Source organism: Choloepus didactylus, chromosome 27 (genome assembly GCF_015220235.1).
Source record: "Choloepus didactylus isolate mChoDid1 chromosome 27, mChoDid1.pri, whole genome shotgun sequence".
In the NCBI taxonomy this organism is placed as follows: Eukaryota; Metazoa; Chordata; class Mammalia; order Pilosa; family Megalonychidae; genus Choloepus; species Choloepus didactylus.
Genome location: NC_051333.1, coordinates 3,040,917 through 3,057,226, shown reverse-complemented (window position 1 = coordinate 3,057,226; position 16,310 = coordinate 3,040,917). Strand labels below are relative to the sequence as shown.

General features: G+C 58.2%; 2 protein-coding genes across 5 annotated transcripts; both read right to left on the bottom strand.

Moving 5' to 3' along the window:
- Nucleotides 1–107: 107 nt before the first annotated feature.
- ISOC2 (isochorismatase domain containing 2) lies at nucleotides 108–5,579 on the bottom strand. Of its 4 annotated transcripts, none has more exons than XM_037819548.1 (7): nucleotides 5,523–5,576; nucleotides 4,211–4,296; nucleotides 2,609–2,749; nucleotides 2,312–2,521; nucleotides 1,986–2,056; nucleotides 1,790–1,907; nucleotides 108–332 (listed from the first exon to the last, which is right to left on the bottom strand). In XM_037819548.1, the coding sequence occupies exons 3-7, from the start codon at nucleotides 2,744–2,746 to the stop codon at nucleotides 252–254; spliced, it is 618 nt and encodes a 205-aa protein (XP_037675476.1). In that variant the 5' UTR covers nucleotides 2,747–2,749; nucleotides 4,211–4,296; nucleotides 5,523–5,576; the 3' UTR covers nucleotides 108–251. The 4 variants fall into 4 exon arrangements, with proteins under 4 accessions (XP_037675476.1, XP_037675477.1, XP_037675478.1 ...); XM_037819549.1 differs by having other exon boundaries at nucleotides 5,421–5,534; XM_037819550.1 differs by lacking the exon at nucleotides 4,211–4,296 and having other exon boundaries at nucleotides 5,523–5,579.
- Nucleotides 5,580–6,834: 1,255 nt separating this feature from the next.
- LOC119521237 (uncharacterized protein C19orf85-like) lies at nucleotides 6,835–15,397 on the bottom strand. The gene is made up of 2 exons (XM_037819310.1): nucleotides 15,225–15,397; nucleotides 6,835–7,288 (listed from the first exon to the last, which is right to left on the bottom strand). Exons 1-2 carry the CDS (start codon nucleotides 15,395–15,397, stop codon nucleotides 6,835–6,837), a joined length of 627 nt encoding a protein of 208 aa, XP_037675238.1.
- Nucleotides 15,398–16,310: the final 913 nt, after the last annotated feature.

The window sequence follows — 16,310 nt, the reverse complement described above, 5'->3', positions numbered from 1 at the left end:
CCCGCCCGGTGAAGTGGCCCGGAGCCGAGCTCCACCCACAGCCCGGCTCAGCCAACCTCCTCCCGGCTTCCAGGCCCTCATTTGCATTTCCGGGAGCTGGCGACCAACCGCAGGGGAGCGCCCCGCCTTCCCCCCGAGGGGCGGTGCTCCGGGTGGACTGCACCACTCCCGGGAGGCCGGGACGGGGGAGGCTCCTCCGCCGAGGTCCGGGTGACAGGAGAGCGGTCTCCCCGCAAGGCAGGGCCGCGAGGTCACCTGAAGAGGGGGTTCTGGCCTTGGACGAGGCCCAGCAGCCCGCTGTCCGGAGCGGGCTCCTTGATGACCTTCTGGACCTGCAGGGGGAAGACGGGGGGTAGGGAAGGGTGAAGGTCCGCACCCCCCTGACGGCGACGCAGAGGACGCTCTCGGAGGCGACCGGCCGAGCCCACCACGCCCTCTTCTCAGAACTTCAGCGGGGCCTCCAGTCCCCACGCCTGCGCGGCCGACCCTGTGGGGCCGGGAGCACCAGTGGCCGGCGGCTCTGTCCTGAGCTCCCGGCGGTCATCCTTCGCTCCCACCTCGCCTCCTCTCTGCCCTCAACTCCCAAACCTGCAGCCCAGAGCCTCACCCCGAACCCCAGACACCGCCCCCTGCACCTCGAACTCCCCACCTTCCCCCACAAGTCAAGCTGAAATCCTGGGGACCCCGCTGTGATCCGGCTGCTCCCACACACCCCAGCTCCCATCCACCAGCAGTGCCGCCATGCTTACCTTTGGAAAATAAAAAATAAAATCAGAATAAGGACAACCCTCAACGCACCCGTCCCCACTGCCTCCATGCATGGCCTGCGGGAGCCTCCTGTGTCCCCCTTCCCTTCGCACCACACAGCGGCCGGACACCCAGCGGCAGATGTCCCTGTAAACCGCAGATCTAACCCCAGCAAGCTCCCCCTGCACAAAAGTCCTGATGGCCTCCCAGGGCTACAATCCTGAATCTCTGCCCACCCGGTGCCCGCCGTGCCCTGCCCGGGAAGGGCGAGTCCAGGGCCCCTGAGGGCCTACGCCCTGTCTGCTCCCTCTCCCCCTTACATGGAACGTCTGGAGGCGCCCCCACCTCGCCCACCTCGCCCCACCAGCACATCTCCTTCCCGGCTCCGGGTCACCCTGTGTAACGAGGAAGGACCTACTTCCACGCCCTCACACACCCCACACTCTAAGGGAAACCCCGGGGGGCCAGCCAGGCCTGCTTTGCCCACTGCTGCATCTGGGGTCTGCAACAACGTTCCATGGAACTGAACCAAGAGGGCACACCCACGAGGGCCGGGAATGCCAAGTTCGGATGTTTCTCCATCTCCTGAGGGCCAAGGGTTTGAAGCTGGGGGCTGCCAGGTCAGACCTGGGAACTTGGGGGTCACTCTGGTGGGGGGTGGAGGCTGGGCCTGAGGGCCGGGCATGGAGGGAAGGGCAGGGTGGGGGTGGAAGGACCCCGTCTACAGGGTCTCTGCTGGACTGGTCTTCCAGCTGTCTGCAGGCTCGCTCCTCCTCACTTCACCACCACGTCACCTCCTCCAGGGCCTTCCAGGCCCCCTCTGCAATGCCCCCCACCCCACACGCCCAAGGCCCTTTCCCTGCTTTATCCTTCTTCGTGGCCACCTGACCATCGACATCTCTCACGGATGCGTGCAGACGGGCAGCCTCCCCCACTGGAACAGGCTGGTCCCGTGCGTTCCCCATGGCAGGTGTGCAGAGGGCACCTGCTGGGTGGCCGGGGAGCAGGCAGGTGGCCTGAGGCAGAGGGCAGGGATCCTCACCTCCTTGAACTGGGGGTGGGCAGCGTCCTCCACGAGCTGCAGGATGAGCCCTTCGCTGGTGGACAGGAAGGCACCACTCTGCCGCATGCGCGAGAGGGCCACCAGCCGGTCCACCTGGCTGCGGGGTGGGGGAGAGGCGAGTCAGTGCCCCGGTCGGGGCCCCGGGTCCTTCCCCCACCTCAGGGAGACCCCTCACCTGCGGGAGGAGCAGGCATCCACCACCACGTGGACCTGCAGGCCCCGGTCCAGGAGATCCAGGGTTGTGTTCTGGGAGCAGAGACAGGTCAGAGACAGCCCCGGATAAGGATGGGGGCCCAGGTGAGGGGTCAGGGATCCTAGGTCAGACTGTGGCCCCAGATGGTGATTAGGGAGGCTGGGGTCAGGCCAGGAAGCAGGGGGGGCCCTGGTCAGGAAGGGGTTCCTACAGGAGGATGGGGGTCTGGGTCAGGATGCGGTGTTCTATGTCGGATGCAAGGACCCCAGGTGAGAATGGGGGACCCCCGGGGCCAGGCCAGCTCTCACCAAGATGCAGGCCTGTGCCTCGATGCCGCAGAGCAGCACGGAGCGCAGCTGGGGCCGGGCGTCCAGCTCCTCCCGCAGGGCGGGCACCATGCTGAAGCACGTCTTGGGCACGGGCCGCAGACCCTCGGCCCCCAGCTCGGGCACCGTGGGGCCCAGGCCCTGGGGGTACTGCTCTGTCAGCAGGGCCGGCACCGCCAGCAGCCGGGCCACCTGGGAAGGGCAAAGTGGGGAACGAGGCCGCAGTGAGAGGGAGGAGGCGCCGGGGCCGAGGGCCCGAGGGAGGAGGCCCGGCCCTACCTTGAGCATGCGGGCGGCCACGCTGACGATCTGGGGGAAGTATGCGACGCTGTGGCGGAACTTCTCCTGCATGTCGCACAGGAACAGGACAGACGACCCGGGCACGATCCGGCCCAGGCCGGGCCTGACAGCCGCCATGTCCTGGGGGTGGGCACAGGGGTCCTCTGGGAAGTGTCCAGGGTCCAGTCCCTGGTGACCACCCCCAGACTCCCCACTCGCCTCCCAGCACCCTGACTTCCGTGATCGCTCAGTTAACCACCTCCCTGCTGCACCATGGGCCCCCTAAAGGTGGCCCTCGGTGACCTGCCTGGCACGGGCCAGCCCCTTGCCCAGGGCACTCCTGGATACGGGGTGCACCTCTTGCCGCAGCCCCAGGAGGAAAGGGAGGCCCTGGTGGTGCCGTGACTTGTCCAGGGCACAGAGACCCTGGGAGCAAGGCACGGCTCCCCACAGGGCCTGGCCCTTGGGCCCCTAGGGGCAGGTGTTCCCCGCACACCTGGGGCTGCAGCTGGGTTCTTTCATTTAGGAAGCTGAGTCCCTAGGAAATAACAGAGGACAAGCATTGGGGAGAGGCACAGTGGGCTCCTATGTTTTAAGCTGGGAGGTGACACACGGATATTTACTGATTCTTTCAAAATCTGAACACACCACACAAAGCACTTTCTGCATGCAACATGTGTAACTGAAAAACCTAACGGATGGTTAAGATGGTGAGCTCTGTGTTACGCAAATTTCTATCAATGAAATAAATGGAATGGGACCTCGCTCTAAAACAAAACCCACAGTGAATCAACCGGCCATGCAATCGCAGCTGGGGTAAGTGCTGGGATTCTGAGGGACCCTGATATATCCTGGCAGGGTCTGCCCACTTCTCCCCAAGGAAGTGGAGAGGTGGAAACGACCATTTGGAAAACCCTGAGCGGCCACTCTGGCTGCCCCGCCTCTGTCACCCTCTAAGTCACACCCCTGTGCCTCTGTGGTCCCCGAACCCCCGGGCTCTGCCCAGGCCGTCTCCTCCACCTGGGGCACCCCCCCCACCTCCCTCCATCAGTCCTCAAGCCCCTCAATGGCGGGATGCGTCTCCTGTCCGAGGTGCGCCCAGCACAGAGGGTCATGTCTGCCATGCTGGGGACCGCGGGTGAGCAGGTGCTGGCGACTGAATCACGCCCCCCACAAGGCCATGCTCGTTGTGAACAGGACTTTCAAAGGTGTCCTGACACCAAGGTGCAGAAGCCAGGAGGCAGGGAATCGAGATGGGAGATGGCTGAGTGCCGGGTGCTGAGATGCAGGCCAAGGAGCCCCGAGGACATGGCAGCCAGTGCCAGCTCGCTCCCCTCCAGGAAAAAGTATGGCCTGTCAAGACCCTGATGCTGGACGTCCAGCCCCCAGAACTGGGAGACAATGACTTCCTGTTGTCTAAGCCCACCAGGGGGTGGCATTTGTCACAGCAGCTCTGGCAAACTAAGATAGCTGTGGAGGTGATGGAAAGGGGGTCTTTCTGCTGAGGACAGAGGGCTCAGGAGAAGGGAGGGGCGAGGCCAGATCTGGGTGCCAAAAAGTCCACATGCCCATGACAGGTGTCCGCACAAAACAGGCCCCCACCTGGGCCGGGGGGAGCAGACTGCAGCCACCTCCACGGCAGTTCAAAATTCCTGCTGCCCCAGAAAAGCCACTCCCAGGTATTTATCCTGCAGAAACATGTGGAAAGAAGCCAAGGTTACTCATTACAGGATTCGCAGGCAAAGTCCAGGATTAGAAATAAATCGAAATGTTCATCATTTGGGTGCTGGTTATACAAATAATGGTACAGCCATACCAGGGAATTCTTTGCAGCTGAAAAAAGAGTCACAAAGAAGTCTTTGTATCAAAGAAAAAAAGAGAAATAAAATATGTGTGTACTGGCTTATATCTAGATGTTATCTGTGGCAAGCACACAAAGAATGGGTGTCCCGGGCTGGGGAGGGGTTTGCTGAGCACAGGTGAGGAGGAGACTTGGCCTCCGCTGAGTACACTTTTGCTCCTCTTGAATCTGAACACTGTGCAACAGGTTGTCTAGTCAAGAATAAATACGATAAAATAAATGTTTATATGAAGCAAAATTAATCTGTGGTGTTAGATGTCAAGGGATGTGCTTCATGAAAACCTATTTGAGCTGTGCAGTTGGGTTTTGTCCATTTTTTCTGTAAATGTGGTAGGCTTCTATAAAAAGTTTTCCAAGTATAAAATAGAAGGAAGAGGCCAGGCTGGAGACCCTGGGGCTGGACTGGACAGGGAGGCCCGGAGGAAGGTGGGGGGGTGGGGAGGGGCCAGGACAGGGGGACTCGGGGCGCAGGGGGGTCCCAGTCAGGGGCAGGCGCCCCGGACTAACTATGGTTCCAGGACTGGAAATGGTTTTAGGAAGAGGAAACATTTGAGTCCTGAACAGTGTGTGTGTGTGGGGGGGGGGAGTGCGGGGAGGGAAGTCGGGGCTGTAGGCAGATTTGGTGGCGTCATGCGGGTGATGACAGGCCCAGGCCGGAGCCGGGACGGGAGCGGGGGTCGGGGGCGCAACCATTGGTGGGGAGCAGAGCAGTTTATTTCCCACCGTGGCCACGGACAACCACCCCTGGAGCGCGGACTTCTGGCCGTGTGACCTTGGCGGGGTTTCACTTCCGTCTGAGCCTCAGTTTCCCCTTTGGAGAAAGGGGAGCCAGACCCCACACTCCCCAGGGCTGACGCGAAACGGCCGGAAAAGCGGAGGCTGTGCCGCAGCCGGGCGGACCCGAGCCCCTGGTCCCCGGTCCGGAGGCTCCGCGAGCCTCAGGTTCCCCACCTGCGCGGCGGGGGTCGGTCTCCCGGGGAGACGCGGGGCTGGATCCGGCCCAGGCCTTGAGCGGCGAGACCCCCGGCGGCGGGACCCCTGGCGGCCACTCACCTCGGCCCACCGCTTCCTCCCGCTGCTCGCCAGGTGCCCCTTCTGACCTCGGCCTGCCCCGCCCACTCGGGACCAGCCGCCCAATCAGCGTTCTCCTAGTACGCCCGTCCCTCACCCCTCTCGGCCAATCCGCAGGGGCCGCTGCGTCTGGGGCTTTGCCGGGGGGGAGAGGGCTGTCTGTCTTGGGGCGTGATTGGCCCGCGGCGGGGGCGGAGAGGCAGCGCGTGCGACCAATGGAAGGCCGTGGACGGCGTGAGTGGCGGGCGCCGGGGCGGAGCGGTGCGGTGGCGGGGAGAACGCAGACTCTGGCTGGACGCGCTGGGGGCGGCAGGAGCGTCGCGGACCCGGACGCTGAGGCCCGGAGCGAGCGAGGCCGGGCCCTGATGAGGGGCAGGCCTGGGGGCCCGAAGCCTGGCCCTTCTGTCTGGAGTCAGACTTGCAGAAAGACCCAGGCACTTTCTAGGGAACGGTCCTGGGGTCCTGGGGGGCGGGGTGGGGTATTCATGTCCCCCCCGGCGGGGCGGGGAGTCGTGTCCCCCACTGTCGTTTCCTCCGCGGAAAGCCGGGCTAGGGAAGGTCCGGCCTCAGGGCCTCCGTCCGCACAGCACCTGCCTCCTGGGCTGGTTTGCACACGTGCATGTCACATTTAGACTCTGCTTGGAAACGGGGGTCGAGAGAAAGAGGTGGTGAGAGAATTTCCCATCGGTTTTGGAGGAAAGCCCAGGCGCCCCCGTCCCACCCCAGGGCCTTTGCACGTGCTGTTCCCGCGCCTGGAAGCCCACCCTGCACTGGGCCAGCCCCTCCCTGCCGCTCACGGCCCTCCCTGGGCTCCCGGTGTCCGGTGGCCACCCCAGCAGACCGCGGCTTCCTTTTCTCCACACCAATAACGCCAGTCAGAAATTGTCTTGCTTTCGAAGGAACGTATTGATTTATTCGTTTATGGTCCACCTGCGCCTCAAAAGTGAGCTCCCTGAGGGCAGGGGTCTCCTCTGTCTTGTTCACTCCGCAGTGCCTGGAACTGGGCCTGGCCCGGGGAGGGGCTCCATAAATCTTTGGGAATAAATGGGGCCAGACACCGGGGAGAGACGAGCCAGGGCGAGAGGGAGCTGCAGCGACAGATGCCGAGGAGATAGGTGGGGAGCAAGAAGAGAGGAGAGGAAGAGTGGGGGGCAGCCCCCACTCCCCGAAACAGACAGAGGCGGAGGCTCTGGGCCTGGTTTCTTTTCCCAGGAGCCTGGGAGGGGCATTCCCGGGTGGGGGCCGGAGAGCTGTGGTGCGGGGCCTCTGGCGTGTCCCGGGGCGCGGCTGGACGTCATGGGGAGCAGGCCCCCCAGCCCTCGGGGACCCCCTGAGAATACCAGTCCCAAGGCCCCTCCCGCCCGCCCACCCAACCCCAGTCGGGAGCCACAAGCTCCCCCCCACCCCCCAGGGCCTGCTGGGTAGGGGGCAAGGGATCTTGGCAGTGCGGGCCGCGACTCGGGTCAGGGGTCAGAGGTCGTGAGGCGGGGTCAGCTGTCACGGAGGGACACTCTGGGGTGAGGGCGATGTCATCGAAGAGGTCGAGGGCGGAGGCGTCCAGTGCCGCGAGGCTCAGGCCGGGGCCGGCGTGGGGCGCCTCCTCGGGGGCCGCGGCGCGGGCCACGCCCAGGAAGGGGGACGGCGGCGGCGTGGGCGGCCTGCGCGGGGCGCGTCTCCGGGGAGGCGCCTCCTGGGACAGGACGGACAGGGCCAGGCGCCGCGTCGCGGCCTCGATCTTGGCGAACTGTCTGCAGAGAGATGGGCTTCAGCCGGGCCACCGGGAAGGACTCCCCTTCCGTCTGCCATCCCAGAACTGCCTTGTCCCTTCTCTCCGTCCCTCCCGTCTTCCTCATCTCCCTACTCTCAAACCTATTTTCTTGAGTCTGGCAATCCAGTCTTTTCTGACCCCATTCGTGGGGAAGCCCTGAACAGCTGCCAGCGTTGCGCACTGCACAAGGGCTTCGCGTCTAGCAGTGCCCCATGCACATTATTGACGTTGTGGATTTATGATGATCATATTCCAGCATCTAAAGTAAAAAATGTCTTAAGGAGAGGGCACCTTTTTTAAATTTTAATTCACACAAAGGCTCGCTGTGGGCTAGTGATGGGCCCATGATGTTGACAACCCCTGGATTCTACTTCCTGAGCAGCATTTGATGAAAAAGTCCTTGGTGGTGGTTGGTGGTGATGGTGACACCACATTGTGAATGTAATTAATGCCACTGAATTGTACATTTAAAAATAGTTAAAATGGCAAATTTTATGATATGCATCAGCATATATATGTAACCAAAATAAAATTTTTTTAAAGGTTGCAAAAAGAATCAAACAGAACCAAGAGCAGTTGAAATTTTTAAGTAATAAAAATAGTTTTTAAAAAATTCAGATCACAGCCCACTGCTCTGCTCAAAACCTTCCAGTGCTTTGCTTCCAAACACTGCTCCATTTACTTTTATTTATTTATTTTATTTTTATTAACTTTATTTATTAAATAAATAAATATTTATCAAATAAAGCTTCCAAACGCTGCTCCATTTAAACGTGATCCTTAGTGGGGGTGGGATTTTCTTTCAGGGTGACGACAATGGCTTGGAACTGGATAGAGGGGCCAACTGCACAACACAGTGACTGAAAGCCACCAAATCGCACACTTCCAAGTGGCTACTTTTATGTTATGTGAATTTAATCTCAATAAAAAATTCAACCAAATTCCATTGAACTCCTGTAACGACCCTCTATTTTCTTTTGTTTCCACATTCCTCTTGGACTGCTTTGTCCGTGGTGGCGTTGGGCTGATTGGGGTGAGATGCACCTTCCTACCCTCCCACCCATCTCTCTCCTACTTCCATATCGGTTTTGGGGGGACCCTTATACATGAATTGCTTTCATGCGAATCCTTGCGTCAGGATCTGCTTCTGAGTGAACCTCGCTGAGACAGCCCTGCTTCTCCCTGTTTTGTCTGGTACCCCCTCCTCACCCCTCAGAGGTAGTCAGGAACCCCTTCCTCGGGTCGGAAGATGATGTTTCCTGCCCCAGGCGCTGACCTCGCTGTGGACTGAACCTCTCTCAGCATGGCCTTGGAAGGGTGTCACCTCCTCCGAGAGACTTGGGCCCGGGATAGACCAGGGATGGGGTCCTGGTGGGCTCTCGTGGGGTTTCCCACAGGTGCTGGGCTTGCAGGGAGCTGGACGGGGTGGAAGTGGACTCCAGCAGGGCTAAGAGTTTTTTAAAAATTGAGATTTAATTCACACACCATAACATTTGCAAGGTTGTGCAACCATCACCACCATCTAATTCTGGAAACTTCCATCACCCCTAAAGGAAACCCCACACCCATGAGCAGCCACCTCCATCCCCCACCGCCCCCAGCCTCCCGCAGCCACTGATCTCCTGTCTCTATGGATTTGCCTGTTCTGGAGACTTCGTGTAACGTGAACTAAACTCGATGAAATTTTACATTGGCGTATGCATGCATAATCATCTCTCAGATTAAGCTGTAGAACATGTCCACATCCCAGAGCACTCCCATTTGTCCCTCCCATTCAACCCACCCCCCCTTCACAGGGTTGTCAGATTTAGCTAATGAAAACTTGCATTTCAGGTGAACAACAAATGATTTTTTTTTTTTAGTATAAGTATGTCCCATGCAATATTTGAGGCATACTTATACTAATAAATTATTCATTGTTCCAAATTTAACTGGGCATGCTGTATTTCACCTGGTCTAATAGATAGACATAGGCACTGTCTTAACTGCTGTCACCAAATATTTTGCATTTTCGTGAAAATTGTATAAATGGAATCACAGAGCATGGAACCTTCTGGGTCTGACTTCTTCATACGGCACAAAGCATCTGAGATTCATTCTTGTCGTGTCTTTCAGCAGTTTGTTCTTTCTTTCAAATTAATTTTGTGTACACACACTCTGTATCCACCAAACATCTCTGCCTCTCCCCCTCCCCAGTCACCTCTGATATACTTCCTGTCCCTGCAAATTTGCTTTTTCTAGTCAGCTCTTATAAGTGACATCATACGATATTTGTCCTATGTGTCCTGCTTATTTCACGAGCATAATGATTTCAAGGTTCTTCCATGTTGCAGCAGGTCTTTATTCTTTTTTATGGACGAATTACATTTCATTGTGTGTATGCATCACATTTCCCCATTCATCTGTTGATGGACACCACCTGGGTTGTTTCCGCCTTTTGGCTATTGTGAAAAATGCTGCGGGGAACATCTGTGTACAGTACCTACTGAGATCCTGTTTTCACTCTCTTTGGGTCTACACCTAGGAGTGGGACCGCCAGGTCACAGGGTCATGCTATATTTAACTTTTTGGGGAAACCACCATACTGCTTTCCACAGCAGCTGCACCATTTTACATTCCCACCAGCAATGCACTGGAGTTCCAAAAATTTTTTTCCACATCCTCTCCAGCACTTGCTATTTTCCGTGTTTTTAGTAATAGCCATCCTGGTGGATGTACAGTGTTACTCACTGTGGGCTTGATTTGCATTTCCCTGGTGGCTAAGGAAATTCATTCCTTTTTCTTGCTGAGCAGCACCACAGTTCATCGTTCACCCCGTGACAGACAGCTCTGGTTTTATGAATAAAGCTGCAGTGACCATTCCTGTACTTACATGGGATTTGAAGCTGGGGGAAGGAGATGGAAGAGATTGAAAATAGAGACCCACTCCAGAAGGTGGGACATCCTGTGGGATGACTGGGCCCTGTCCTCCAACAAGTCGGTGTCTTAGAGAGAGAGAGAGAGAGAGAGAGAGAGAGGGAGAGAGAGAGAGGCAGGCGGTGGGGTGGGGGCTGTTCTGGAACCAGAGAAAGGTGATGGTCGCATGACACTGGGAACGTACCACGTGCCACTACAGGCCCTTGAATCGCACCCTTTGAAATGGTAAAATGATGACTTTCGTGTTATGTGTATTTACCACCATAGCAAAAGCTATCTGGCTCTTAAATGAATTAGTGAGACTGGCCGGCGTGACACCGTCCTCGTCGCTAGTGAGGGCATTTGCGTTCTCCGTGCAGCGGGGGAAAGGTGCAGAGACGGGAGGTCAGGTGAAATGAGAGAGACACAAAAACAGAGGGAGGGAGGGAGGGACAGGGAGAGGCAGATTTATAGCAACCGAATGCCACGCGTGGTCCTTGACTGAGCCTTGATTTGAACAAACCAGGTATAAATGACATTTGGGGGACAACTGGGGCAATTTGACCATGAACCGGGGAGGAGATTAAGTTGGGAAACGATGGTTTGTCAGGTACCGAGATCCTGTGGTCATGTGGGAAAATCTCCTCCTCCTTCGGAGATGCCTGCTGAAGGATTTAGGGCTGAAGTCGTGCCATTTGTGATTTACTTTATTAAAAAAAAAATACCTGAAGAAAATGTTCTAGAAGGCTATCGATGGTCAAGTCTAACTGACGGGTACGTGAGTGACCGTTAGACCGCCTGTTCTCGGACTTGAGCACCTGGGTCCCTGGAGGGCTTGTGCAAACTCCCGGGCTGCAGCCCCTCAGCTTCTGCTTCAGCAGACCGGGGCCGGGTTGGGGCCCGAGATGATGAAAACGAGGGTGTGCGTGGGTTTCTGCCGAGTCGCCGGGTGCTGCTGCAGGCCCAGGGACCACGGCGTCACACAGTTGTCTCTGCTTTTCAGTGGGTTTGAAAATTTTCATAATAAAATGTCAAAATCCTCATCCATGGTGGGGAGGGGGTCCCTGGGGAGTAGGGCCTGAGGCGGCTGGACAGGGAGGAGGAAGTGAGTGGAAGATGCGAGAACAGCACTGTGACCTGGATCTCCCCAGGCTGTGCCCCAGGGGAGGGTGCCTCGGCTGCGCGGGTGCTGCAGGGGTGGGAGATCTCCAATGCCCAAGAACCTGGCCCCCATGGGGGGGACCGTGGGGGGCGCGGGTGGGAATCGGGTAGGTTAGGGTGACGTGCACAGGGTCCAGGGAGGGGGTGGGCAGGGACCAGCCAGGGCCCAAGATGGGGAGAGGGGCCTGGCACGGTTGACGGGGGCTGGAGACGCTTGGAGAGCCCCGTGTTCTCCTCTTCAGTGGGGTGTGGAGTGTGGGATGGGGGTGAGGGTGGCTTTCTGGGCACGGCCAGGGTGGGCATCCTGGTGGAGGCCAGGCAGGGGGAGGCTGCACCAGGCTCCATTTGCTCAAATTTGGTTCCAAGACCTCCTTGGACAGGTCCCAGGCAGGCTGGGAGGAGCCGCCTACGTACAAAAGGGTGGATTCTTCTACAAGTTCATTAACTAAAAAAAGAAGAAGAAGAATGTTGGGAAAAGAGAGAAAGAAAAGTGCATCCTTGGGCAAATCACTTTACTTCTCTGTACCTCAGTTCCCTCCTCTAAAAAATGAGGATTATAACAGGACCTACCTCCTAGGGTGGCTGTGGGGATTCATGAGTTAAAACATGCAAAGTGTTTAGAACAGTGTTTTCTAGCACAGATTGTCCTGTATGTGTTAGCTACTGCTTTAGTTAGGGCTCTCTAGGGAAACACAACCAATAGGAGATATCTGTAAATATGAGACTATAAAAGTGTCTCATGCAACGGTGGGGATGCACGAGTCCAAACTCCGCAGGGCAGGCAGTGAGCTGACAACGCTGATGAAGGTATTTGATGAGCTCCCCAGGGGAGGCTGGCTGAAGAGGAAGTGAAAGTTCTCTCTCTTATCCCTTAAAAGTCTTCAACTGATTGGATTAAATCCAGCTGACTGAATTCTCTGTGTGTGGAAGACACACCTTTCATGGATGTGATCAGCCACAGATGCAGTCAACTGACTGATGATTTAATAAACCAGCCTCCTGCTTTATTAAGCAGCCACAAATGTCCTTGCAGTAACGGTTAGGCCAGTGCTTGCTGGACCAGACACCTGGGCACCGTCTCCTGGCCAAGCTGACTCATGAACCAACCAGCACAGCCACCACCCGCATGCCGTTCCTCGCCGTCCTTGCCATTCTCACCACCCTCACCAGCACCTGCATCATTGTCACCGCCATTATCACCACCCACATCACCATTTTCATTGTTATAAACATCACACCAATGTCATCACCACCATGCTCACCACCATCACCAAATCATCATCTTCCCCACCATCACCGCCTTCCCCACCAGCACTGCCATCATCACCGTCTTTATTAAGTCCCCGGGAACCTGAGTCCAGGCGGGAACCCCAGGAGGCTGTGGTGGGTTGAATGGTGGCCCCGAGAAAGCTAGGTCCACGTGCTAGTATCTGGAACCTGTGACTATCCCCTTGTTTTACGACGTAATTAAGGTCAGGATTTAGAGATGAAGAGAGCATCCTGGATCACCCAGTGAACCCTAAATTCAATGAAACGTGACCTTCTAAGAGAAAGTCAGCGGAAGATTAGAGACTGATGGGAGAGGGGAAGGCAGGGAAGGGGAGACAGCCACGGGGGGGGGGGCGGCTGGAGTCTGGGGAGGCCAGGGGCCCCCGGGAGCTGGGAGAGACCAGTAGGCTCCCCTAGAGCCCTGCCAACATCTCGATTTCAGGCCTGTGGCCTCCAGAACGGGGAGAGAGTGAATGCCTGTTGGGTGAAGCCCCCCAGTTTGTGGTATCTGTTCCGGCAGTCTGGGAAGCTCAGTGGTGAGGGCCTGGATCTGGGCTCCACGCCGGGGGTTGTAGCTGCTCAGTAGCTGTGCAGCCTCAGGGAATCGCTGGGCCTCTCTGAGCCTCAGTGCCTTGTCTGTAGTACAGGGATGAACACAGAACCCACCCTGCAGGTTTTCAGGGAGCTTTAAGTGACATATCGTATGTCAGGACCTTAGCAGGGTGCACCCAGCACCCAGCCAGTGCTCAAAAAATGATTCCTGTCACTGGGAAGGGGAGAGCGCAGACAAGGTGGGGTGCGGGGGTAGCATAGGGTGCAGCAGGGCCAAGAGGCTTAAACAGAGACCCAAAGGAGGTGGAGGTCACCGGGTAGACGGAGACGGGGAGGGTCACTGCCTGGCCAAAGGGTAGGCGCGTGCAAAGGTCCGGAGGCCGCGGGGTGACGTGTCGGATGAGGACCAGGCCGGCCAGGAGCACAGACGCCGATGGGCAGAGCCTTTGTCTTGGGGCAGTGGGTGCTGGGGAGGGTTCCAGAGCTGGGGAGGCACCGGGTGGGTTATGGGGCCCTGGGAAGAGGATGAGGCTGGCAGCTGGGGAGGTGGGAGGAGGCCTGAGCTAGGTCTGGGGTGGTGGGGATGGAGGAGAAGGGACTTTGGAGCTGGGTCTTGGTATGTTCGAGGCTGTGTCTACAGCGCGGGCGCCACGAGGGCTGGCCTTTGTGTCTATTTTCTTTACTGCTGAAAGCCCAGAGGCCGGCATGAAGGCGGTGCCTGAAAAATACTCGTTGCATGAATGAGGAGCTTTCAGGGCAGGGCAGGGGAGGAAGGATGTCCTGGTGATGTCCAGGAGATCATTTGTGTGGAGAATGGGGTCAGCAGGGGACTGCTGCCTGAGGACCCCGGGGAGGGCAGCGGGAGCCACGGGGTGGGGGGCTGCTTCTGCTGCGCAGGTTAGAAAGGCCCGGCCTGGGCAGCCACTGCTGGTTCAGCCTTCAAAATAGCTCCAGGGTCTGACCCACTCCCCAACCCAGTTCCAGTCACCGTCGTCCTTGCCCCGGACCTTGCGGCTCGCTCTCCCTGCCCTCCCTGCTCTCCTGCTTCCACCCTCACCCCCTCCCAGGCTGTTCTCCACACCGCAGGCAGAGGGGTCCTTTCAGAGCCCACCACCCCCCCGCTCAGAGCCCAGGTCCTTCCAGGGGTCCACTAGGTCTGCCTGATCTTCTTGGACGGAATTCCCTCCCTTTTGCCCTTGCACTTAGCTCTAGCCACACTGGCCTCTTGGGAGCCTGGAGCACACACAGTCCCACCTCAGGGCCTTTGCACGGCTCCCCTGCCTGGCTGGCGCTGCCCCCGATGGACGTCCAGCCCCACCCCACGTCTTTCCTGCAGTGTCCTCTTCTCCTGAGCCCTCCCCCGACACCTTACGGCCCCCAGCACCCCTCCCGCTCTCCCTGCCCCTCCCTGCTCTGTTTCTCTCCATATTACTAATCACCATCTAACATATGATGTAATTTGCTTTTCCATCGAGGTAGAATTCCTATAACATAACACCTTTTCTGAGTGGACAATTCAGTGGCGTTTTGTAGATTCACAAAATGGTGCAACCATCACCACTAGGCAGTTCCAGGACATTTTCACCCCCCCAAAAAGGAAACTCTGCACCACGAACAGTCACCCCCTCCCCTCCCCCAGCCCCCGGCACCCAGGCATCTGCTTCTCTAGCTCGGGGGTTCGCCTCTCCCGGACATTTCACACAATGCTGTCCTCCAGCGTTTGGCCTTTTGGGTCTGGCTTCCTTCACTCGGTGTTGTGTTTTCGGGGTTCACCTGCACTGCTGAGTCTTGCCGTGTCATTTACTTACTCACTTTGTTCCTTGCTGATCATCTGTCCCCCTCACCCCACCTCCCGTGGAACCCGAGCTCCAGGGGTGGCAGGGAATTGGGTCTGCTTTGTTCTCCGATGGGTCTCCGGGACTTGGCACAGGCCGGGTGCTCAGTAGGTGCTCAATAAATGCACGGCTGAGGTCCGGGCCCGCTGCGTCTGTCTGCCAGCCTTGCCCGCCACCCCTGCCGAGTGCCCCTGCGCCCCTCACCTGCAGAGCTGGTTGTGCAGGAACCGCCTGTGGTTGGGCCTCCTCTTGGGGGGCCTCCTCCTGGGGGGCCGCAGCGCCCGCAGCATGTGGGCAGCCGCCCCGCTCACGAAGGCGCACAGCTCCCGGGGGCCAGGCTCGGAGACCCCCGGGGCTGCGGGGACCCCGGGGTGCATGGCTGGGGAGGGGGCGGGAGGAAGGGGCCGCTGGGTGGACTCTGGAGGGGAGGGGGCCGCCTGGTTTGGGGCAGGCGGGGCCGGGGAGCTAGGACAAGGTGTCCGTCCGTCCGTCTCCACCTCCCGGGAATGGGCGCGGGGGCCTGAGGGCCTGGCAGGGGAGGGCTGACATAAGAGGGCCAGGGGGCTGGAGCGGAGGGGCTCGCTGTGGGCCCCAGATGCCCAATTAGCACATAGCTGGACCTGGGATCTGGGGCAGCTGAGCGCAGGTGGGGGGCAGAGAACAGCGCCTGGAGATGGCCAATTAGAGGGACAAAGGCCTCGTTAGGGAGGCGAGGCCAGGAGCAGAGTCAACCGCCGCGATTAGCGTCAAGGACCCTTAATTGGTGCCGCGGGGAGGGGGCAGCCGGCCGGGAGGGCAGGGAGGGGAGCCGGGAGCTCGAGGTGCAGCCCAGACGCCCCTCCGGACACAACCACCCGAGCCTCCTGCCTCCTCTGCTCCGCGTCTGCATCGTTAGGGGAAACTGAGGCTCAGAGGGGGACTGATCTTGCCCTAGGCGTGCAGCCAGCGGTGGCTGCGTAACGCTATGAATGTGCCAGACACCACTGAATGGTTCGCTTTGAAATGGTTAATTTTATGTTCTGTGAATTTCACCTCGGTGGGAAAAAAAAGTAGAAAAAATAGTAGGGCTGTGGAACTTTCTAAAGCTATAATCAGTCATTACATATCCAAGTGTATTATTTCTAGGTATCTTCATTATAAATAACTTTTTTCCCCCAAAACGATGCCCTGATACAATTAGCAGCAACACGTGATAAGAGTAGGGCAGTCAAAGGCCGCGTCACCTCTGGCTGGAAGAGGAGAGAAAGCGGCTGAGCCCCGGGAAAAGAGGACGCCACTGCGAATTCCGGG

What these genes read in the sequence shown, in the direction of transcription:
- ISOC2 (XM_037819550.1), bottom strand. Translation starts at nt 2,746, where the DNA reads ATGGCGGCTGTCAGGCCCGGCCTGGGCCGGATCGTGCCCGGGTCGTCT. An exon ending in AGGCACAGGCCTGCATCTTG is followed by an intron (nt 2,057 to 2,311) that starts GTGAGAGCTGGC and finishes CTCTGCTCCCAG; the next exon opens with AACACAACCCTGGATCTCCT. An exon ending in GATGCCTGCTCCTCCCGCAG is followed by an intron (nt 1,908 to 1,985) that starts GTGAGGGGTCTC and finishes CCCACCCCGCAG; the next exon opens with CCAGGTGGACCGGCTGGTGG.
- LOC119521237 (XM_037819310.1), bottom strand. Translation starts at nt 15,397, where the DNA reads ATGCACCCCGGGGTCCCCGCAGCCCCGGGGGTCTCCGAGCCTGGCCCC. An exon ending in CTGCACAACCAGCTCTGCAG is followed by an intron (nt 7,289 to 15,224) that starts GTGAGGGGCGCA and finishes ATCTCTCTGCAG; the next exon opens with ACAGTTCGCCAAGATCGAGG.